General features: G+C 39.8%; 1 protein-coding gene across 4 annotated transcripts in view; it reads right to left on the bottom strand.

Moving 5' to 3' along the window:
- The window catches only part of ANO3 (anoctamin 3), a 249,457-nt gene that overhangs the window by 131,935 nt on the left and 95,617 nt on the right, over positions 1–21,905 (bottom strand). For 3 of the 4 annotated variants that reach the window (XM_001509055.5, XM_039911456.1, XM_029060306.2), the window contains exon 4: positions 17,208–17,344. In XM_001509055.5, the coding sequence (XP_001509105.2) occupies positions 17,208–17,344 (137 nt within the window). Of the gene's footprint in view, positions 1–4,130; positions 4,319–17,207; positions 17,345–21,905 lie in introns of those variants that run through there. The other variant, XM_029060307.2, reaches the window with a different exon arrangement.

Below are 21,905 nucleotides of genomic sequence, written 5' to 3'. Positions count from 1 at the left end.
TTCACTGTTCCTGGTTCTTTCCAAGACAGCACCTCCCACTTTAACAGTGGAGTAGAAAACACTGAAGTAATAAGCATTCATTTTAGTTTGATTTAGAGAATGCTAAACAAAACTCAACACTGGAAAGAATGCAGTAGTGAAAGCAAAGCTATTTCAATGCACTTATTATTTTAAATCTTCAATGCAATGGCTTATTTTAGATTTTATCCCACCCTAAACAGAAGTTTGACAACATATAATTGATCCATTTTCATTTCTGAATACCAGGAAAGAACAGTTAGCCAATAAGTTTAATTACTCAGCCATGACTTACTGTACAAAGTAAGAGTCATGGGAAGAGTGCTGGATGTGCTACTTCTGGTTTATCTACTAAATTAGGACATCTTGTTAAATTAAGAAACTCGTTCCAAAAAGATAAGAAATGGAAATAATATCTATTAGTTATCTCTACAGTTATTGCAACAGAGATTTAAAGAACATGAATAGGTATTGTAAAATAGGTGATTCTTTAGTTTTTAGTGTGTTTGTCACAGGCCTGACACAGCCAGTGAGAATTGCTGCTTGCACTTTTTAATGTGAAAAAGAGAAGTGCATACCTTGAAAATATACAGCCATTTAATTGTCACACCATGACTGTGAGGTGGGATAAGCAGATAGCATTATCTTCATTTTCACATTTTCACATGAGGATATTGAGGTGCAGAGACGGGGTAAGTGACTTGCCTAAGGCCACCCAGAAGGCTATCCTAATCCTCCTCGACCTCTCATCTGCCTTTGACACTGTCGACCATCCCCTTCTCCCCAACACATTATCCAACCTTGGCTTCATGGACTACGTAGTCCTCTCCTGGTTTTCCAAATTATCTCTTTGCCATTCATTCTCAGTCTCCTTTATGGGCTCCTCCTCCCCTTCCCATCCCCTAACTGTAGGGGTTCCTCAATAATCAGTACTTGGTCCCTTTCTGTTCCCCATCTATACTAACTCCCTTGGTGAACTCATTTACTCCACGGCTTCAACTATCATATCTATGCAGATGACACACAAAATCTATATCTCTTCCTGTTCTTTCTTCCTCCCTCCAGGCTCGAATCTCCTCCTGCCTTCAGGAATCTCCACCTGGATGTCCGCCTGCCACCTGAAACTCAACATTGTCCAAGGATGAGCTCCTTATCTTCCCTCCCAAACCCTGTCCTCTCCCTGATTTTCCCTTCACTGTAGACGGCACTACCATCCTTCACATTTCACAAGTCTGCAACCTTGGTGTCATCTTCGACTCTACTCTTCTCCTTCACCCCATTCATCCAATCCATCACCAAAACCTGCCAGTCTCACCTTCAGAACATTGCCAAGATCTGCCCTTTCCTCTCCATCCAAACTTCTACCATGCTGGTACAATCTCTCATAATATCCCAACTGGATTATTGCATCTGTCTCCTCTCTGATCTCCCATCCTCCTATCTCTCTCCGCTTCAGTCTATACTTCACTCCAGTGCCTGGATTATCTTTCTACTGAAATGCTCTGGGCATGTCACTCCCCTCCTCAAAAACCTCTAGTGGCTGCCTATCAACTTTCACATTCTGCAAAAAACCCCTCACTCTTGGCTTCAAAGCTCTCCATCACCTTACCCCCTCCTACCTCACCTTCCCTTTTCTCCTACAGCCCACCTTGTACACTCTGCTCCTCTGCCGCTAACCTTCTCACGGTGGATCATTCTCGCCCGTCCCACCGTCGACCCCTGGCCATGTCCTACCACTGCCCTGGAATACTCTCCCTCCTCACATCTGCCAAACTAACTCTCTTCCCCTCTTCAAAGCTCTACTGAGAGCTCACCTCCTCCAGGATGCCTTCCCAGAGTGAACCCTCCCATTCCTTCTGCCCGTCCTCCCCTCCCCATTCCTCCTACTCCCTCCCTCTGCTCTACCCCCTTCCCCTCACCACAGCACTTGTGTATATTTATATATACTATTTATTATTCTATTTTATTAATGATGTACATATATCTATGATTCTATTTATCTATTTTGATGGTATTGACACCTGAGTACTTATTTTGTTTTAATGTCTGTTTCCCTCTTTTAAATTGTGAGCCCATTGTTGGGCAGGGATTGTCTCTATCTGTTGTTGAAGTGTACATTTCAAGTGCTTAGTACAGTGCTCTGCACACAGTAAGTGCTCAATAAATATGATTGAATGAATGGCAGGCCTGAGGGTAGAATCATGGGCTCCACACTCCAAAAGATAGTTTTCATCCACCAGACAGTATATTCTCTTCACAATTTTTCACATTTTTCTCTTATCCCCTTCTCATCCTCCATTACAGAGGCAGCAAAACACTTTCTCTCTGGATCCACAAAATGAAGGGACCAAAGTAGAAAGTGAATAAGGAGGACTAGTTCACAGATCCAAACAAATGCATCCAAACGGAAGTCCTACTTATGCTCTAGAACATTTCTGTGGGCTGAATTTAGATTTCTGTCAACAATATCTCACTGGTCAAATAATTCATTTTCCAGCACCAAGATAAATCCACCCTCAATTTTTCAATCTTTGCTCATGGCCCATTGTCCTTCCCGAGTTACCCACAGTAGTTTTTAAAATTTTTAAATTAGATTTCAAGGAAGAGGGGAGTGCTGAGGGTGAGTTTGCCACCTCAAAGCAATAGTTTGGGAAAATCAAGATAATATCCACAGTCTCAAATCTAGGTGAAAAATACCCTTTGAAAATTTTGGCAGGGTGGAGATTGAAGGGGGTACGTGGGATCCAGGAAGTGGTGACAAAATGAATTTAGAGCTGAGAAAGTAACATGCCATCAATATGGTAAGTGAGATCTATTGATTCACACATATTTCTCAAGCTTATTTTTTAAAAACCAACAATTAAATACCAAGGAAGATTAGTCTTGTGTTTCAGTTACAACTGTTCACTTTGGCACTAGATAAGATTATTTTTCATCCTTTTGAGTGGACAAGATTAATGCTTATAAGCCACCTACAATGAGGAATAGGAAGTGAGCAGGCATTACTGCATAATTTTTCTTCTTAACACTGACTATATCTGTGAGGATCAAATTTTTTTATCATTTCTAAATAAAGAAAATAAATCTTTACCTAATTTTCCAGATAAGAAAGTCTCCTGGTTTTTCAGGTTAAAATATAATACCTTCTCATTTAAATAGCCCATGCTGTGATATTTTGTAGTTTTTCTTAAGATCTCACTGACTCCCTTGAATTATTTTTAAATTGTTGATTTATTGATAATAGTTAAAATCAAGTTTCCCTCTGTCATTAAACACATCAGAGGTTGATTTACATTTTATCCATCTTTTCAGATTAGAAATCTGTGTAAGTAAACCTCAGAATGATATTTTTGCCCCCAATAATTTCAAAGTGCCCTTGTTTAAAATACTAAAATAGGTGAATATTCTTTTTTCTAATGTAGGGCAAGGCTAACTCCAGGCATTCCATCTATGAATGGTTTAAATGACAAAAACAAAAAACAGAGTGTATTAAAATATAATCCTACCCAGGCTGAAAAGACAATGAAGGTAGCTACACCACAATGAGAATAATAAATTAAACAATTACCTCACAAATCTTCAATATTTCCTACATTCTATTCTGATTGTACTTCAGTTTCATATTTCACTTTTTTTGCTTTAAATGAAATTCTATGGTCATTTTAAAAGTTCAATTTTTAAAGCATGATGTTCAGGACTATTGGAAAGGCAGCTGATCTTGAGGGGAAAAAAAAACCTAAAAAAACAAAAACTTCTTCAAAAAGATACATCTTTCAGTTTTATAGTTCAAAAATAAAATGATACACTAGGGAATAAAATATTTATGATAGCCTATGAATTACTAAAATAAACATCCAATTTTCAGAAAAGTTCAAACTTCAGGTACTTCATCTCATACCTCCTAAGCTTAAAATATTACTGCATTTTGATGTGTAAAACATTTGGACTAATATACTACTGCAGTTATTATTCATTTGTAAATGAACTATTAACCAAACTAACTTTCTTTTACTTAAACAAAGTCTCAGTTTTACTTAATTTGAAGAATATTCACTGGAAAACATTTACAAAAATTCAAGATCATCACAGGGATAAAAAATTTCTAAACATACCGCAACTGGAGTTCAGTTCCTCGCAGCATTTAAAATCAAAGTCAGCGACTGAGTCTCATATGACAGGTCTTCTTTAAAGAGCTCTTTATACTAATAACAGAAAGTACTTCCCTGCAGCTCCTGTTTATTCCATTAGCTTGAGATTCATTTAGATATTGAATGCCGTGTGAATCAGTTGACTGCAGGATTTCAGATAACACTTTGATGCCTGAGTCTTAATGATGATCAGTAACTCATTACTTTTATGGGCATATCCGTATTATTTATTTTCATTTCTGCATGTGTCATTTATTCATAATTCTTGGCATGATTCAACTAATTGACCTATTAGTCTTCAAAGATTTCCATGATATTTGAACACTTTATTACATATTCTCCATGTGTAGTTGGTACCTCGTGTTGGCTCACAATTTGCTTGAACCAAATTGATATAATTTACCAATACAATTGTATTTAGCATATGCAGGTAGATTATATCAACCTGACAAGGAAAACTCTTTTATTCTTGATTAAATGTGTGGCTCTCAAAGAAATTGATGCATTTTACCATTATGTTCTTTACATATTTCTTCTCTGGGGAAATTTCTCAGTCTATTTTGCTCAAGAAATTCAGTGATAAGCTTTTGATACCTGAAATAGAATTATTCTTGCATTAAAAAATGAAGTCACTATACTATATGAGCAAGAGCATTAAATGTTACACAAATCATTTGATCTTTTTTGCCCCCCAGTGGTTAAGCATCTTCTTCAGGTAAGAAGAATGAGACCGATGAGACTGAACAAAATTTTGTTCTTCATGCTGATGTCTCTAGAAAATAGTTATTGATCAGACTTGGACACTGAACTACCCACATAAAATAGCATTATATTGGCTTACTATCCTAGAAATTAATCCCCATGTTTAATAATGTTTTTTCAACCCACTAGTAAGATTGAGAACCCTATGCCATTCGGTGAAATAAAAATTCCAGAGGTGATCGATGAATTCAGGGAGTAGTGATCCATATCAGGTAACTAGAAGGCAAGTTAGATGTATATAGGGAAAAGTTAAGGATGCCTGATCAAACATTCCCTAAATGACCATGGGTGACAACCATCACATTACTCTTTTAGACATTCTTTTCTTACTTTAAAACACAGAATATTAGACTGGATGGATCATCAATGTGAATTTATGCTTTTATTAATTTTCTTATGTTCAATTTAATTCAGTCATGCAATAGTTGAGATGATTGAGAGACTATTTTGTGCAGTTTGGTATCCTATATGCTTGGTGTTTTATTAATTCAGATAATTTATAACATACATTTGAAAAGGTGATAGATATGGGGAGGACATCTAGCCACTCACTAGAATGCTTGCAATGCAATTAATAGGCAAAGAAAAGTGCACATTTTTGCTACGACTTGGAAGCCCTGAAAATGAGGTGATCCTGCACAATCTCTAAAATGTGATGCTTCCTAATAAAAGACAAAAAACAAAACAAAATAAAAAAACCCATTCTTCCATTCTCCTTTTCTAATAATTTATGTGTCTGTCCCTTGTTTGAAAGAAAGTCACCCCATTGGTCTCCCTTCTGGTTTTTCCTTAGACCTCCTCTTTTACTTTTCCCTGTGACATCCATCCCTTCTTCTTTTCTTTCTTTTTCTTTCATCTTTTTTTTGATACCCAGAAGCCAGGGCAGGTCTGAGCTCCCCAAAGTCACCCCTCCGCCTCTCCCCTCCCACCCACCAACCCCCTCCCCTACTTTCCCATCCTTCCCTGCAGTATCCTCAGAGGAGATCTCCTCCCTCCTCGCAAGTGCCACCCCCTCCACCTGCGCCTCGGACCCCATTCCCTCTCACCTTCTTAAAACCATCGCCCCTGCCCTCCTCCCTTCCTTAACTTCTATTTTTAACCACTCAATCTCCAAGGGCTCCTTCCCCTCTGCCTTCAAACATGCCCACATCTCCCCCATCCTAAAAAAACCCGCTCTTGACCCCACTTCCCCCTCCAGTTATCGTCCTATCTCCCTACTACCCTTCCTTTCCAAAATCCTATAACGGGTCGTCTACAATCGATGCCTAGAATTCCTTAACTCCCATTCTCTCCTAGACCCCCTCCAATCTGGCTTCCGTCCCCTCCACTCTACCGAGACTGCTCTCTCTAAGGTCACCCATGACCTCCTTCTTGCCAAATCCAATGGCTCCTACTCCATTCTGATCCTCCTTGACCTCTCTGCTGCCTTTGACACTGTCGACCATCCCCTCCTCCTCCATACCTTATCTCACCTTGGCTTCACGGACTCTGTCCTCTCCTGGTTCTCCTCTTACCTCTCTGGCCGGTCATTCTCGGTCTCCTTCGCTGGAGCCTCCTCCCCCTCCCATCCTTTAACTGTTGGAGTTCCTCAAGGGTCAGTTCTTGGCCCTCTTCTGTTCTCCATTTACACTCACTCCCTCGGTGAACTCATTCGCTCTCACGGCTTTGACTACCATCTCTACGCAGATGACACGCAGATCTACATCTCCGCCCCTGTCCTCTCCCCCTCCCTTCAGGCTCGCATCTCCTCCTGCCTCCGGGACGTCTCCACCTGGATGTCGGCCCGCCACCTAAAACTCAACATGAGCAAGACTGAGCTCCTCATCTTCCCTCCCAAACCCGGTCCTCTCCCAGACTTCTCTATCACCGTGGATGGCACGACCATCCTTCCCGTCTCTCAGGCCCGCAATCTCGGTGTCATCCTTGACTCGTCCCTCTCGTTCACCCCACACATCCTATCCGTTACCAAGACCTGCCGGTTTCACCTCTACAATATCGCCAAGATCCGCCCTTTCCTCTCCACCCAAACGGCTACCTTACTCTTACGGGCTCTCGTTATATCCCGGCTAGACTATTGTGTCAGCCTTCTCTCTGACCTCCCTTCCTCCTCTCTCGCCCCGCTCCGGTCTATTCTTCACTCCGCTGCCCGGCTCATCTTCCTGCAGAAACGATCTGGGCATGTCACTCCCCTTCTTAAACAACTCCAGTGGTTGCCTATCGACCTCCGCTCCAAACAAAAACTCCTCACTCTAGGCTTCAAGGCTCTCCATCACCTTGCCCCTTCCTACCTCTCCTCCCTTCTCTCTTTCTACCGCCCACCCCGCACGCTCCGCTCCTCTGCCACCCACCTCCTCACCGTCCCTCGGTCTCGCCTATCCCGCCGTCGACCCCTGGGTCACGTCCTCCCGCGGTCCTGGAATGCCCTCCCTCCTTACCTCCGCCAAACTGATTCTCTTTCCCTCTTCAAAACCCTACTTAAAAATCACCTCCTCCAAGAGGCGTTCCCAGACTGAGCTCCTCTTCCCCCTCTACTCCCTCTGCCATCCCCCCTTTACCTCTCTGCAGCTAAAGCCTCATTTTCCCCTTTTCCCTCTGCTCCTCCACCTCTCCCTTCCCATCCCCACAGCACTGTACTCGTCCGCTCAACTGTATATATTTTCGTTACCCTATTTATTTTGTTAATGAATTGTACATCACCTTGATTCTATTTAGTTGCCATTGTTTTTACGAGATGTTCTTCCCCTTGACGCTGTTTATTGCCATTGTTCTTGTCTGTCCGTCTCCCCCGATTAGACTGTAAGCCCGTCAAACGGCAGGGACTGTATCTGTTGCCGACTTGTTCATCCCAAGCGCTTAGTACAGTGCTCTGCACATAGTAAGCGCTCAATAAATACTATTGAATGAATAAAAATGTACATTTTGAGGGAGAGTAGGTGATGAAACTTCCAGAGGTACACAATATAAAGATGAAGATTAAGAATGGAACACTAAGGCCAGCAGACATAGAAACCTAAAGGTATGGGAAAAACACACCCACACAACACCCACATACACTGAGAGAATGTGAAAAGAAGAATACAGAATTCAATTTCATATTTTCTCCAGCACTTTTTGCCTGACCTTGTCACCCTTCCATAGTTTTTATTTTTTATTTGGTGAGAAGAGAGGTAACTTGAAAACTGGGAAGCCAGACATACGAAAACCAATCAGCTACCACTATTGATTGAGGGCAAATGTTTAGGCTGGCACTTTAGATGAGCCTTTCTTTTCTGTGCTTTTTGCTGGAGATTAAACACATTCATGTTGAGGTCCCTTGGTGGAGAAAATTCTCTGTTTCCAGGGGGACCAGATCCCCTAGACAACAGCAGGATTTGTGTAAAACTAGGGGGATAACTCCAGACAATGCAGAGAGAGATTTGCTGGTACAAAATGGAAATGGAAGACACTCTCTGCTGAGATGTAGGTGGGGCTGGCCACTGTAAACTGACCTGTGGCCTCACCAGAAGGATCATATTTGTACAGTGGAAAAGATGCTGAGTTTTCTATGGCGAGAGGTGCATGTGAATGGTTATGCCGAGAATATATACCATGCAAGCATGCACCAAGTCCATTCAATCATATTTATTAAGCACTTACTGTATGCAGAGCATTGTATTAAGTGCTTGGGGAAGTACAATACAACAATAAACAGCCATATTCCCTGCCCACAACGAGCTTAGAGTCTAGAGTCTTAAGCCTATGCAGTAGATTGCATGGGTGGGCAGAGAAGGAAGTGACCAATATTGTGCCTCCCTCTGAGAGGCACTTGTTCAAACCACAGGGGATTAAAATGTGATCCTAAATGAAGGACAGTGGGTTTTTCTTTTTATGGGCTCTATTAGTCTTTCTGCTGCTTGGTGTTGGGGGGAGGGGGTAAAGGGTTAATAGGTCCCAGTTCTACTGCTTGCCTGTTGTGTGGCCTTGGGCAAGCCACTTAACTTCTCTGTAACTCAGTTACCTCATCTGTAAAAGGAAATTAAATCTGTGAGCCCCATGTGGGACATGGATTGTGTCCAACCTGCTTAGATCGCATCTACCCCAGAGTTTAGTACAGTGATGTTACATAGTAAGTGCTTCACAAATACAATTAAAAAAACACAGGCAATAAACTCAGCTCTTCATAGCGCAGATATTTTTCTTACGGTTGCATAATGCGGGGGGACTGGAACTAACCAGTAGTTCCAGTACCAGAGCCTACCAGTGTAGTTTGTAGATGGGAAACAGGTCGAGAAGTCATTTGGGGTCTAGGCTAACATTTTAAAGTGCCCTCCTCCCACACTATGTAAAAAGGCAATCAGATAATTGCCTGAATTTTAGTGCGTGGGTACATACTAGATCAATTATTTGGAGACTGCACACCATGCAATTTTATTTAACTTATTCTCAGGTCACAAAAGATCTTTAGGATATTAGTCTAATTTTAAAACTAATTTTCAATTCCTTTCAAGACAAACTGTGTCCGATCTGATCACTTGTATCTACCACAGGACTCAGCTCAGTTCTTGGAACATAGCAACAAATACTGCGGTTACTATTAATACAATCCAAGAAAATTTAGTATATATGAGAATACCGATGAAGTTCTACGGCATGCAATAGTACAGCTAATGTAGGGATGATTCACGATTCTTCTTTTAAATTTGTTACCACACGGCTCTTTAAAAGAATGAACAGTCAAGAGAGGGAACACTTTTGACTAGATGATTTATATAATCTCTAATATATGGTAGTATATTCCAAAATTTAATATCACCCCTCTATAAAACTTATTCTCAACTGAAGCAATTAGTTTTCCCTTTTCTCTATTTACCCTTTTCTCTTCTCCCCAGGAGTTCTCCCACCTGCTTTCAAATCACATCCCCTCTCCCTGTTCCTCTGACCCAATCCATTTTCACCTTCTAAAATCAATTTGGTCCCACTTTTTCCTCTACAAATGTCATCTTCAATCAGTCTCTAATGGTTCCTTCCCTCCCCTTTAACATGCAATCATGACCCGGCTATCCAAGCTAACCTTATCTGGATTGCACAGCACCCTCCAGGTATAACACCCAAACTACCTAAACTAATCTTGGCTCTATGCTATTGGTTGAGTGATTGACAAAACTATCAAGCCATTCACAGCAAATATTTCTAATTCAATAGAATTTGACTTCTCAGTACACTGTTTTTACATATTTTCTCCATTCAGGCATATTTACAGATAGAGATCAATGGTTCATTTTTCAGTTCATCAAATTATCACTGAATCACATTTATCAATTGAGCAGCATGGCCTAGAGGAGAGAGAACAGGCCTGGGAGTCAGATAACTTGGATTCTAATCCTGACTCTGCCAGGATCCTGCTGTACGAATTTAGGCAAGACACTTAACTTCTCTGAGCTCCAATTTTCTCATATGTAAAATGGGGAATCATTCAGTGTGGTCTAATGGATACAGCACAGTCCTGGGAGTCAAAACGATTTGGGTTCTAAAACTGGCTCCACCACTTGCTTGCTGTGTCACCTTGTCACTTCACTTCTCTGGGACTCAGATATCTCATCTGTAAAATGTGGATTAAGACTGTGAGCCCCAAGTGACACATAGATTATGTCCAACCTTATTAGTTTGTATCTACCAAAGCACTTAGTACAGTTTCTGGCACATAGTAACTATTTAAATAACATAAAGAAAAAAAAAACCTGCTCTCTCTCCCTTCTCCTTCGACTGAGAGCCCCATGTGGGACAAGGACTGTGTCCAACTTGATTAACTAGTATCTACCTCAATGTTTAGAAAAATGCTTGACATATAGTAAGCATTTAGCAAACACAGCAATAACAATAAAAAATCAACCAAATGCATTAATAATCAGTGAATACTAAAACGCTCCCATTAATATGCATACAACAGCCAGCAGAATGTTACCATTTCATCTTGAAGACACAAGAAATGCAGGATGGTCAAGCATATTCCCCACCTACCCATCATTGTCTAACTTAGAAATAACTTGATAAATAACTGGAGACACTTAGAATCAGTAAAGTTAAATGGAGACCTTACTTCCAGTGGTAGTTACTCCACTACATGGGAGTCACTTTCTATCCAAAGTTTAATTAAATGTTCAAATTTAAGGTGGAAAAAGCTGCCTATTTTGTACTTTCTTTCTTGTTGATGTAAAATGCGTCTTCCACCAAAGAGGAGAAATAACTGTGATTTAGATGGTGGGTTTGGATGCACCGTTTCCCTTTTATGAGATTCACAACTGCATATAGAGTCACAGGTGGTTGAGAGGGTTAGAAAGCACATCTTCCATCTGTAAAAGAACAGGGATTGCGGTTAACCTCTTCCCATGTGGACCAGGTCCTACTGGGTCTTATAGATTGGATTCTTGCCATCTGCTCTATCACATCTCAGAAGCAGCTGCTGGTATGGAACCTAGCAGATTGACTGCTCTGTGGAGCAAGTGGCAAGAAGCATATTATCCTGACTGATTATTCATGTCCAGGTGTAATTCAAATCATAGTCTTTTGCACATAAATACCTTACAGAGCACAATGGGGTTTATCAGATTAATGGTGATGCTTTTTCTGGAAGTCTACATAATTGTATTTATGGGGATTTTCAGAAAGTGATTCTACATCCACCCTGACTTGCAAAGGCACATCCCTCTGATCTTCCTGTTCTCCCTTCTACTTACACTATGAGTCCAATGTGGGACTTGATTATTTGGTATCTACCCCAGAGCTTAGGATGGTACTTAGCACTTAATAAGTACTTAACAAATAACACAGTAATTATTACCATCTTCAGGACATAGAAAAAATTCAGGTTTCTTTTCCTTCCAACATACATTAGCCATTACTGCTAAAATGTTTTATGTATTTTAATAAATTATTATCAGTTTGAGGTTCCTGGGAAGACTAAGGCATAAATTTGGGCAATCCTAGGATGATCAAGGTATAAATTTAGGCAGTACATAAAATGATACAAAGATTTTAAGACGGTATTTTTTGGCTGGCATTGACAGATTAAGAAATCACATTTTATGATAGCTATCCTGTCCAGTATGTTTCAAAGACATTTCCAAATGAAATAAGCAACAAATATCCTTGTGTCAGATCTGGCTTTGGCCTTGATCTCATTTGACCTGGAATCTGAATCATATCATTAAAAACTCAGTGGAATGAAAAGCAAAAGATGCAACAAGAAAATGACATTTCATGCAAAGATTATTCAGTGCCTTTTCATCTATAGATATCAAAATACTTAAACAGTGGGAATGATTCTTTGAGTCAGACTGGAATGAACAATTGGACATTGCGAGTCCAGTCCTTCACCTGCAGCAAAATCCTATAGTAGGAAGAGACCTCTTGAGGTCATCTGCTCCAATTCTCTATTTCCAGAGGGTTGAATACCTTGAATAAATAACTCTACTGCCTATTTCAGAGATAACATTTCACTAAATAGATGGTGAGGGCAAATGCTTGACTCTAAGAATGCAAGTGATGGTGGAGAGAAGAGAACTTTAATTATCTCCCTGAATTTCGATCTTTCACAAAGAACACCCATGATTCTTAGAGTGATTTTCCCAATTCTTAATTGTGAGTCCAAGTGAGACTTGCTGATACAACCCCCAAACGATATATCCAAACCATGGAACACACATCTTATTTTGAAGCATTCATATATACATATATGTGTGTGTGTGTGTATATATACATATATATACATATATATATATATATATATATATATATCTATATATATCTGCAGGGGGTGTCAGTGTGACAAAATTGTTTTAAAATAACTCCTTATTCTAGTTTGTAAGGTATTTGCCACATATGATTCCATGCTAAAAGCTTCAGGCTATGTAAATTATAGAAGAATCAGTTTTATCATCTATTAAGATGAGGATTACCATATTGGCAGCCTCAACTGGGCTTGGGAGAGTAGAATATAGCAGAGTTGGTAAAGCTGTCCCCACAATGAGCTAACAGGCTAGAGGATAAACTTACAGTTTAGAGGATGAGCTGTCTTTATAATCACACTATGAAGGGGGTCTTGAACATGTACCAGTTTTTCAAAACTAAACTGGCACATAGAGATAGACCTCATCTTCAGTAGTATTAACTTCCAAAAGCTCTAGACTGCATAGGTGTGCAGCCCATACCACAGGAATACTAAACGTAGAACAGTAAATTTGCTGTCCTTTTATTTAGACTACTGATATTAACTCTGTATATCCTCTTGCAATGCTTCTCTGCTATTTCCCCTGTTAGCCAACCATTCAAATATTAATAATGATTATAGAGTTTCTTAATTGCATAGAGGACTTCACAATAAATAAATTATCCCAAAGAAGTGCAGATTCTGTACTGGTGGATTTCAATCACAATGAGAAAGAAAAAGACAAAATAGAATGTGACCAACAAATGGAAGTTGGAGGATAAGGAGATGGGATTATTCTGAAAATCAGCCTACCAAAACATTTGTGATACTTAGCTACTCTATTATGAGAATGCAGAAATACAATTAGGATATCTTTGTCAAGCCAAGGATTTCCTTCTGCTGATTTAATCCTGACCACAGTACAGATGGGGAAATGCAAATACTAAAAAGGAATCTGACTTGGATATATGCAAGCCATACACACTGCCAACTATACTGTCTACTGAATTGTATTCTCCCAAGTGTTAGTACAGTGTTCTGCACATAGTAAGTGCTCAACTACTTATTGATAAGTAGTGACTTAGATTGGGTTTCCAAACCCAGAGAAATTCCTACTATGTTTGTCCAGAGAAACACCCCTTAGAAATCACAGATGATAAGAACTAAGCAGGGCCTGCTCTGGGCAGGTTAGTGGATCATGAGCAAAAGCACATGCAAAACAACCTTATCATTCAAAATACACTGTGTGAAATTTCACCCTAACCTGATATTTCTAAACTGGAGTGATAAGACAAGACTCTAAATTCAGTTCAATTCCTTTTGCCAAAGATCAGACAAAAAAACAATTCCAGTCTTCTCAGCTTCAGCTCCTTTTGTGCTAAAAAGCCCTTTTCCTGTAAGAAAAGTATGAAACAAATGAATTTAAACCGAGATTAAAAGCCTGGGTCCTTTTCTGGCCTCCAACACTGGATGTCTGAAATCAAGTACCAACCTTCACTGTACCTGGGGCAATGACACATCATCCATTAACAGATATTGTTTGGCAGCAAGTATTACTTCAATTTCCATTGGATGGCTGTAATTCATGGTCTTTTTGGTGATTCAACATTTGTTAATAATAACTTGAAAGTCATATTAATGAAACTGTTCAAGAAACCAAGGGAGACATATGGTGATGATGATGTGCTCAGGATGACACATAGCAGGGGTGAAATAATGCCTCGCACTCCCAAGATGACTCTTGCATGGATATTCAAGGTGGTGACCGTAGCAAATCACCTAATCAAGATAGCCACCATGCATGCCATCCTCTGCACATATGTGGCAACCATCTTTACTTTTATCTTTGCATGGATTCTTCACTTCCCTACCCTCAGAACCCATGGAGTGTTTTTGAAAAGCTTCATTAAAGTTGTGGGAAATTTTTCCCTCCTTCCATTGTTATCCTGTCCTTTTGTTGGTAATGGGAACAGCAGGAAGTCACTTGGATTTGGGGAACTAAGATTTCATCTGGAAATCTGGGGAACGAAGGTTTGGCCAGACTTGGCCATTTATGCCTGTAGTTTCTGGGATACACAGGGAAGCAGATAAGCCATGAGGACCCAGTGATGAGGGACTGAAAGAGACAGGGCTGGAGGAATTGCTAGTTGGATGAGGGAGGAGTGCTTTACTGTGACCGGGCTGGGGACACTGAACACTGGGACAAGTGTAGCTTCCTCTAGACTCAAAGCTCCTTGTGGGCAGGGAACATGTCTCCCAACTCCGTTATAATGTACTCTCCCAAGTGTTTAGTACAGTGGTCTGCACCCAGTAAGCACTCAGTAAATATGATTGATTCCTGCAGGATAGGACGTGGCTCCCTGTCCTTGGGATGGAGGTAAGATTGTCCAGGGGCATTGTCTCCTCTGGAAGTCCCTCCCCAAGGTGCAAAGGAAGACATTTCTGGAAGGACCTGGTGACTCAGTCATGAGTACCAGTTGCTCACCAGCCAATGTCAGGCCTGCAGCAAGCCCTGCTGATTCAGACAAAAATAAGTTTAGTGGGGCTGAAAATGTCTGAAAACTGCCATTTCATCTCGAGACAAAGTGATATAATTTGATGACATGGGGCATCATTTGACATCATCACACTGCATCCTGTGTGTGTAATGATGTGATCCATCATGTGTCACATGAGGGCTGGCCCTCTAAACTCTCACTTCAGTGTGTATGGCCAGCTGAACGCTACCTTGTGTCACAGCATTTCACTGAAGAGCAAGGATAGACCCAAGTTACTGCTGCAGTGTAGAGTTTGTTTGGGTTAACCATTTTGAGCTAAATTTTGTCCTCCACCTCTGATTCAGGTTTCAATTTCTTTGTCGATCAGGTTACTCTTAGAGAGTATGAGGCCTAAAAAGATGGACTCAACAGTGACTTTCTCAGAAAGACCACAGCAGGAAAGACACAGAAAATTATGAGCTGCTTTAGATATATTGGCTAATGTTTATGATAGGTAAAATACTAAGTTGAAATCTGGCCTCATTTACACCACTGCATGTGTGAAGGGGAGTTAAATCATCATGGATAGAAAGGTAAACAGCAGAGAACTCACTGTTTTTTTCTCAGAATGGCTAAGAAAAGGGACCCCATATTATCCTTAAGAATACAAAATTGGAAAAGCATTATGCTGTTCTACTATATTAAAACAATTTCTAGTTCAATGGATATATTTAAACTCAGACTATTACTCGCTGCTGATAGCCCAAGGCTTCCCCGTCCGACTAAGAAGGGGATCACAAAATAGAAAATGATTTATTTACAGAAAGAAAGTTGCAAGCTGATTAATTACCATTATGAACAGACTGTCAAAATAGAAGTTCTGCTACCAATAATAAGTCCCATACTTGAAGCTGGAGAAATAGTTGTAGTACAAATTGTGCTGCACTATTACTAACATATCCACTGGCTCCGATCCATTCACCACTCATTGTGGTCTGTCAGCAATGACAGGCTGAAAATCGATGCCCTCTCAACTTGTATTTGTCTTGGAAGTTTCAAAACTGTAAAACCTCACTAAACTGGATGCTACAAATTCATTATTCTAATTCAGACTTGAATGAACTTTTACTTTACATAATATATGATTGGGGATACAATAAAAACATTGGTCATTAGGATAGAGGGAGGGAAAGAGGAGGAGGGTAAAGAGGAAGAGGCTTAGAGTTGCACCAAGTAGCAACAGGATGGGAAAGTGGTACAAGAAGAAGAGGGGACAGCTGGAGGAGGGGGGAGTAAAATCAGCTTTCTCTTTCAACCTTCAGGTAACTATAATACTTATAATAACAGGGAAAGATGGAGGAGAAAATGCCTAAAGTGAAACGCCATCCAAATCTGCCCTGGTTACTGGGGACACCCAGTATTCCTGCCAAAGACAGAGAGGTGTTTCTATTCCACTTGGGGTTCTAGTAAAAGCTGGAGATGGAAAGGAAAAGGAAAAAGCAGCACAGCAAACACAGGGCTTGCTGTTGGGCTGAGTAAGAAGAACTGAGGGAAAATAGTTTATGTGCAAAAACATGAAGGCATGATTTGGAGACTAGGAAGGATCACCAAATTTAGGTTTGCCAAGTTTGATTTTGCTAAGCAAGTTTGAACTATGAATATAGAGCATACTTACCAATATTTTCTTCTGAGATATAATTGGCATTAGGTGCTTCTGTATCTGACAACACCAGGTATTGTGCTCTTGTTACTTTTGGCCATAAAATCTAAAATATCTTCTGAATGTTTAAATATGAAAAGAACACTTACTAAAGAAAAAGTTATTGAAAGTACTAGATCCAAATTTCAAAAAAATGATTCACTTCACCTCTTTTAAATGCTAATGAATTTGAAATGATGGTTAGATGAACCTCCCACCTAGAACTTCTTAAAGACTGATGGTCTAATTTTCATTTTACCCTCCCACCTGGGTACAGTCACCATTAGTTCTCTGTGGAATTTCTGCCATTAGCCATTTCACCAAACAAACCAACAAACCTTAGCACATACTAATTCCTAAAGACCCTTCAAAGAGTAAGCCCCTCACCAAACCATCAAAGAGAGGCTCTATTCTTTTACCTTCAAAGATGATTTAGTCCGAGGTTCTGTTTTCTGTCTGATGAACTTGTTTTTAATGAGGAGTGACTGATCAGTACGTGAGTCATAATTACCATGCTCGGAATCATCTGTATAGATGTCTTTGTCTTTCCCTATCTCTGAAAAGAGGAAAAGAAAACAGGCCAGATAGGCATTATTTTAGTAACATACTGATAGGTATGAGGTAGCTAAGGATACATTATAAAGAGCTTTATTCATTCATTCAATTGTAATTATTGAGCACTTGCTGTGTGCAGAGCACTGTACTAAGCGCTTGAAAAGTACAATACAGCAATCAAGAGAGACAATCCCTGCCCACAACAGGCTCACAGTCTTGGGGGTTGGGGAGATGGACATCAATAGAAGTAAACAGGCATCAATATTAAGTAAATAGAATTATAGATATATACATATATACATATATGCTGTGGGACTGGAAGAAAGGGTAAGAGTAAAGGGAATGAGTCAGGGTGATGCGGAAGGGAATGGGAGCTGAGGAAAAGTGGGGTTTATTCTAGGAACGCCTCTTGGAGGAGGTGCACCTTCAGTAGGGCTTTGAATGGGGAAAGAATGATTGACTGGAGGAATTGAGGAGGGACGGCATTCCAGACCAGAGTAAGGACTTGGGCCGGGGTCGGCGGTGAGACATGTGAGATCAAGGCACAGTAAGGTTACCACCAGAGAGGCAGAGTGTGCAGACTGGGATGTAGAAGAAGAGAAGGGAGGTGAGGTAGGAGAAGGCAAGGTGAAGAAGAGCTTTGAAGCCAATAGTGAAGAGTTTTTGTTTGATACAGAGGTGGATAGGAACAGCTGGAGATTTTGGAGGAGGGGGGTGTCATGTCTGAACGTTTCTGTAGAATTATAATCAGGGCAGCAGAGTGAAATATGGACTTAAGTGGGAAGAGGCACATGGTTGGGAGGTCAAAAAGGAGGCTGATGCAGTAATCTAGGTGGGATAGGATGAGCTATTGTACTAATATGGTAGTAGTTTGGATGGAGAGAAAAGGGTGGATCTTGGTGATGTTGTGAAGATGAGGCCAGGAGGATTTGGTGACAGACTGGATATGTGGGTTGAATGAGAGAGCTGAGTCAAAGTTAGGGATTGTGAGAGGGGAAGGATGGTTCTGCCGTCTACAGTGATGGGAAACTTTGGGAGAGGACAGGGTTTTTGACGGAGAATAAGGAGCTCTGTTTTGGACAGGCTGAGTTTAAGGTGGCAGGAGGACATCCAAGTAGAGATGTCCTGAAAGCATGAGGAGATGGGAACCTAGAGAGAGGAAGAGAGAACTGGGGCTTTAGAGCGTAAGCATCTTTGTAAATGTCATCTTTGTATTTATCTTTTGTTATGCTTTTCCAGATAATTGTTATATCTGAATGACCTTAATCAGTTTGGATTTAAAATGTCCTCTTTCCATTTTTCCCATATCACTGCCACCATATCTGTCACTGTGATGAAACCTAACCCACATGTAATTTGGATCTCACTCACTTTCAGTAGCCTATTCAGGAAGGGCTATAATAGAAGGAAACTAGTAATTATATGGAAGCAGAGGAGGAGGCAGTCCATCCACCTTCAGGCATCCTCAAGCACTGACACAAACAGCCTGAATGTGTTACTTTATTCCATCTCAACCCCTTCCCCTAGGCTTGGAATCCACCTTAATAATGGGCCAAGCCTCCTACTGCATTTAGGTTCCAAGAATAAGTCCCCGTGAGCAATTTATCTGAGTGAACTTTACCCTCAATTATTCAAGAACTGCAGGAAAAAGTGTTCTTTTGGTCTAAGGTATCTATGTAAATCTGTTAATTTGCTGGTGTAGGTTGGACTATACAATTGCTCTTTAAATCGATAGATCACAACATTAAGGCACTTTCTATTTAGGAAATGTTTCTCGCTCATAATAATTAGCAATAATAGTGTGTATTAAGTGCTTACTGTGTGCAGCGGACTGTACTAAGCGCTGAGAGAGAATACCCAAATGGGAATTAGATATCAGCCCCATTCCTCAGGAGACTCACAGGCCAACAGTTTAAGTGAGGAAAAGGGACTGGAGACAAGACAAAGCAGGAGTGATGAAACATTAAAATACAAAACAAATACCCCAAAGATATTTACAATCCAAATATCTTTCTGGGCAGTTTGTTAAGTCAGCCAATTGCTGAGAGGAAAGTTTTGTGGGACAAGCTACTTTGTGATTAAGAAATGAGTTCCTATTCTCACTGGCTATTCTCAAAAATCATTGCTACTGTCTGAAAAACAGCAAGGACACCACTCTTATTCATATCATAATTCCTTCCCAAAATGAAGGCTAATTGTTATCAGAGATACCGACTATCTAATTTGAAATGCAAATGTACAGAAAGTTTTAGACAACAACATTTAATCTTGCTACTAGATCAAAAAAGACATTTTGAATTAAATCTTTTTAGAGAAACCAAAAGCTTTCAGTTTTCAATGTGGCAGCTGATTAGGAGGTGTCAAATCCCTGTTATTTTCCAGGAATAAATTATGTTCAGAACATTTATCGTCTCAATTCAAGATCGCACTATTATATTACATAATTCCTAGCTCCAGCCGTGCTATTTTACTTGAGAAGTACATAGAGGTGAAAAATGAATAAATCCTTATTTAGCATGTTTTGTTTGCTTTTCACTTACATATGTCCTTGGGTTTTCCTAAAATATTTAAACTGGGAATATGCTGAGAGTAAGCATTTTAGAAATATTTTCCTATTCATTATTTACACCTAATTTGATATAGTAAGAATATTATCACATTGGCAGATGAAAATCTACTTCTAAAGCAATTTAGAAAGTCCACTGAACATCATCAGAAGGTACTTATGGTATTTGTTAAGCACTTAATGTACTGTAGTAAGTGCCAGTTAGATACAAGATAATCAGGTTGGATACAGTTCATGTTCCACTTGGGGCTCACAGTGTTGATCTCCATTTTACAGATGAGATAACTGAGGCACCAAAAAGTAAAATGACTTGACCAAGGTCATACAGCAGACAGAGTTGGGAATAAAACCCAAGTCCTTCTGACTCCCAGGCCCATGCTCTATCCACAATGCCAAGCTGCTTTTCTATTTATTGATATTTACTGAGCCCTTATTTAGCACTTATTACATACAGCAGTATACTAAGTGCTTGCGAAAGCATAATACAACAAAATTAGAAGACAAATTCCCTGCCCATAATGAGTTTACAGTCTAGACCAATCCCTGACAATTTTTCAGGAAACACCTCACCCTTCCAGAACTGTTTCTCAGCAACTCTCCTGGATTTTTCATGTTTGCTTGGAGAAGTTCATCTCCTCTTTTGCCTTAATGAGTATATAAAAAGGACATTTTCCACCAGGGCTTTAAAACCTTGCTATGGATTCAGGGCTGTGTGACACTTCTCTGCATTCAGTAGAACAAAATAATAGTAATAATAATAATAATAGTACTAGTACTAGTATTTAAGTGCTTACTATGTGCTAGACACTGTATTAAGCATTGGGATAGATACATACTAATCATGTTGGACACAGTCCATGTCCTACATCGGACTCACAATCTTAATCCCCATTTTACAGATGAGGTAATTGAGGCACAGAAATGTAACTTGCCCAAGGTCACAGAGCAAAAGATGTGGCAGAGCTGGGATTGGACCCAGGTTCTTCTGACTCCTAGATCTGTGTTCAATCCACGAGGCCATGTGTCACATGTTTTGTTCCTGAACCCACATTGAAAAGTTGGGCCCCAAAACCGGAGGTGGTGATTTTAACTGCCAACACCTTAAAAATTCTTTCATAATATAGACAAACTGTAAGAAAGTAACTCTTTTCTTCCAACTCTTTTGAATTTTAATGCCTACTCCTTACAACTATCCCTCACTTCAAGATAATCCAGCAAAATTTACCTTGGCTTAAACAGCTCCGTTCCTATCCTGCTTAGACTTCGAAATATTTTAACATATATGAGTAGAGTGATTAAGCCCATTTCAATTTAGCATTATATAACAATTGATCTATTTAACATTGTAAGAAATCTAAAGAACATTAGCCAGGAAATGATTAATAGGATATGAAACACCCTGAAAATTAAATATTTAAATGTGTACAAACAAAAAGTTATACTTGACATTTTTATTATTGTTACATGCTTTCATTCTTATTTGATCATGTGACTATTATGGCTTTTATCATTTTTTTTAATGAAGTCATTATATTTTGGTCAGTTTGGGGAGATCTTGGGAATGCACTTTTTAATTATTTCCTAAAGAAAGGATACCATTTAGTGTTTTGTCATTTAAATCTCTAATTTCCCAGACCCAATTATGAAGACTAACCAGTTTATAGAAACACTGGGTTTCTGAATTCCAAACACCTATCCAATTTTGTTTAATAATGTACTCAATGGTGACCTAAAAGTATACTTCTACCTAGTACTTAAAGTTTTAATACTTCTTCATATAAAGGTATCTTGCTAAAATGGATTAGAGTCCTTTATATATACAGCATTATGTCCTACCTGATTTTCTGTCTGCTAAATGTCTTTGATTCCTATGTAGCTTTCCTGGGTTATTATCCCTCCATAAAATGTGAATTTTTCAAATTGTTTTCATCTGTTCCACCACCCTGGCCTCAAACAGAAATGAACAGTTGCTTAGTGGTTTTCACTTAGGGCAGTT

Source organism: Ornithorhynchus anatinus, chromosome 3 (assembly GCF_004115215.2).
Source record: "Ornithorhynchus anatinus isolate Pmale09 chromosome 3, mOrnAna1.pri.v4, whole genome shotgun sequence".
Taxonomy (NCBI): Eukaryota; Metazoa; Chordata; class Mammalia; order Monotremata; family Ornithorhynchidae; genus Ornithorhynchus; species Ornithorhynchus anatinus.
Note: the sequence above shows the minus strand (reverse complement) of the source record. Positions and strands in the feature narration are given on the sequence as shown.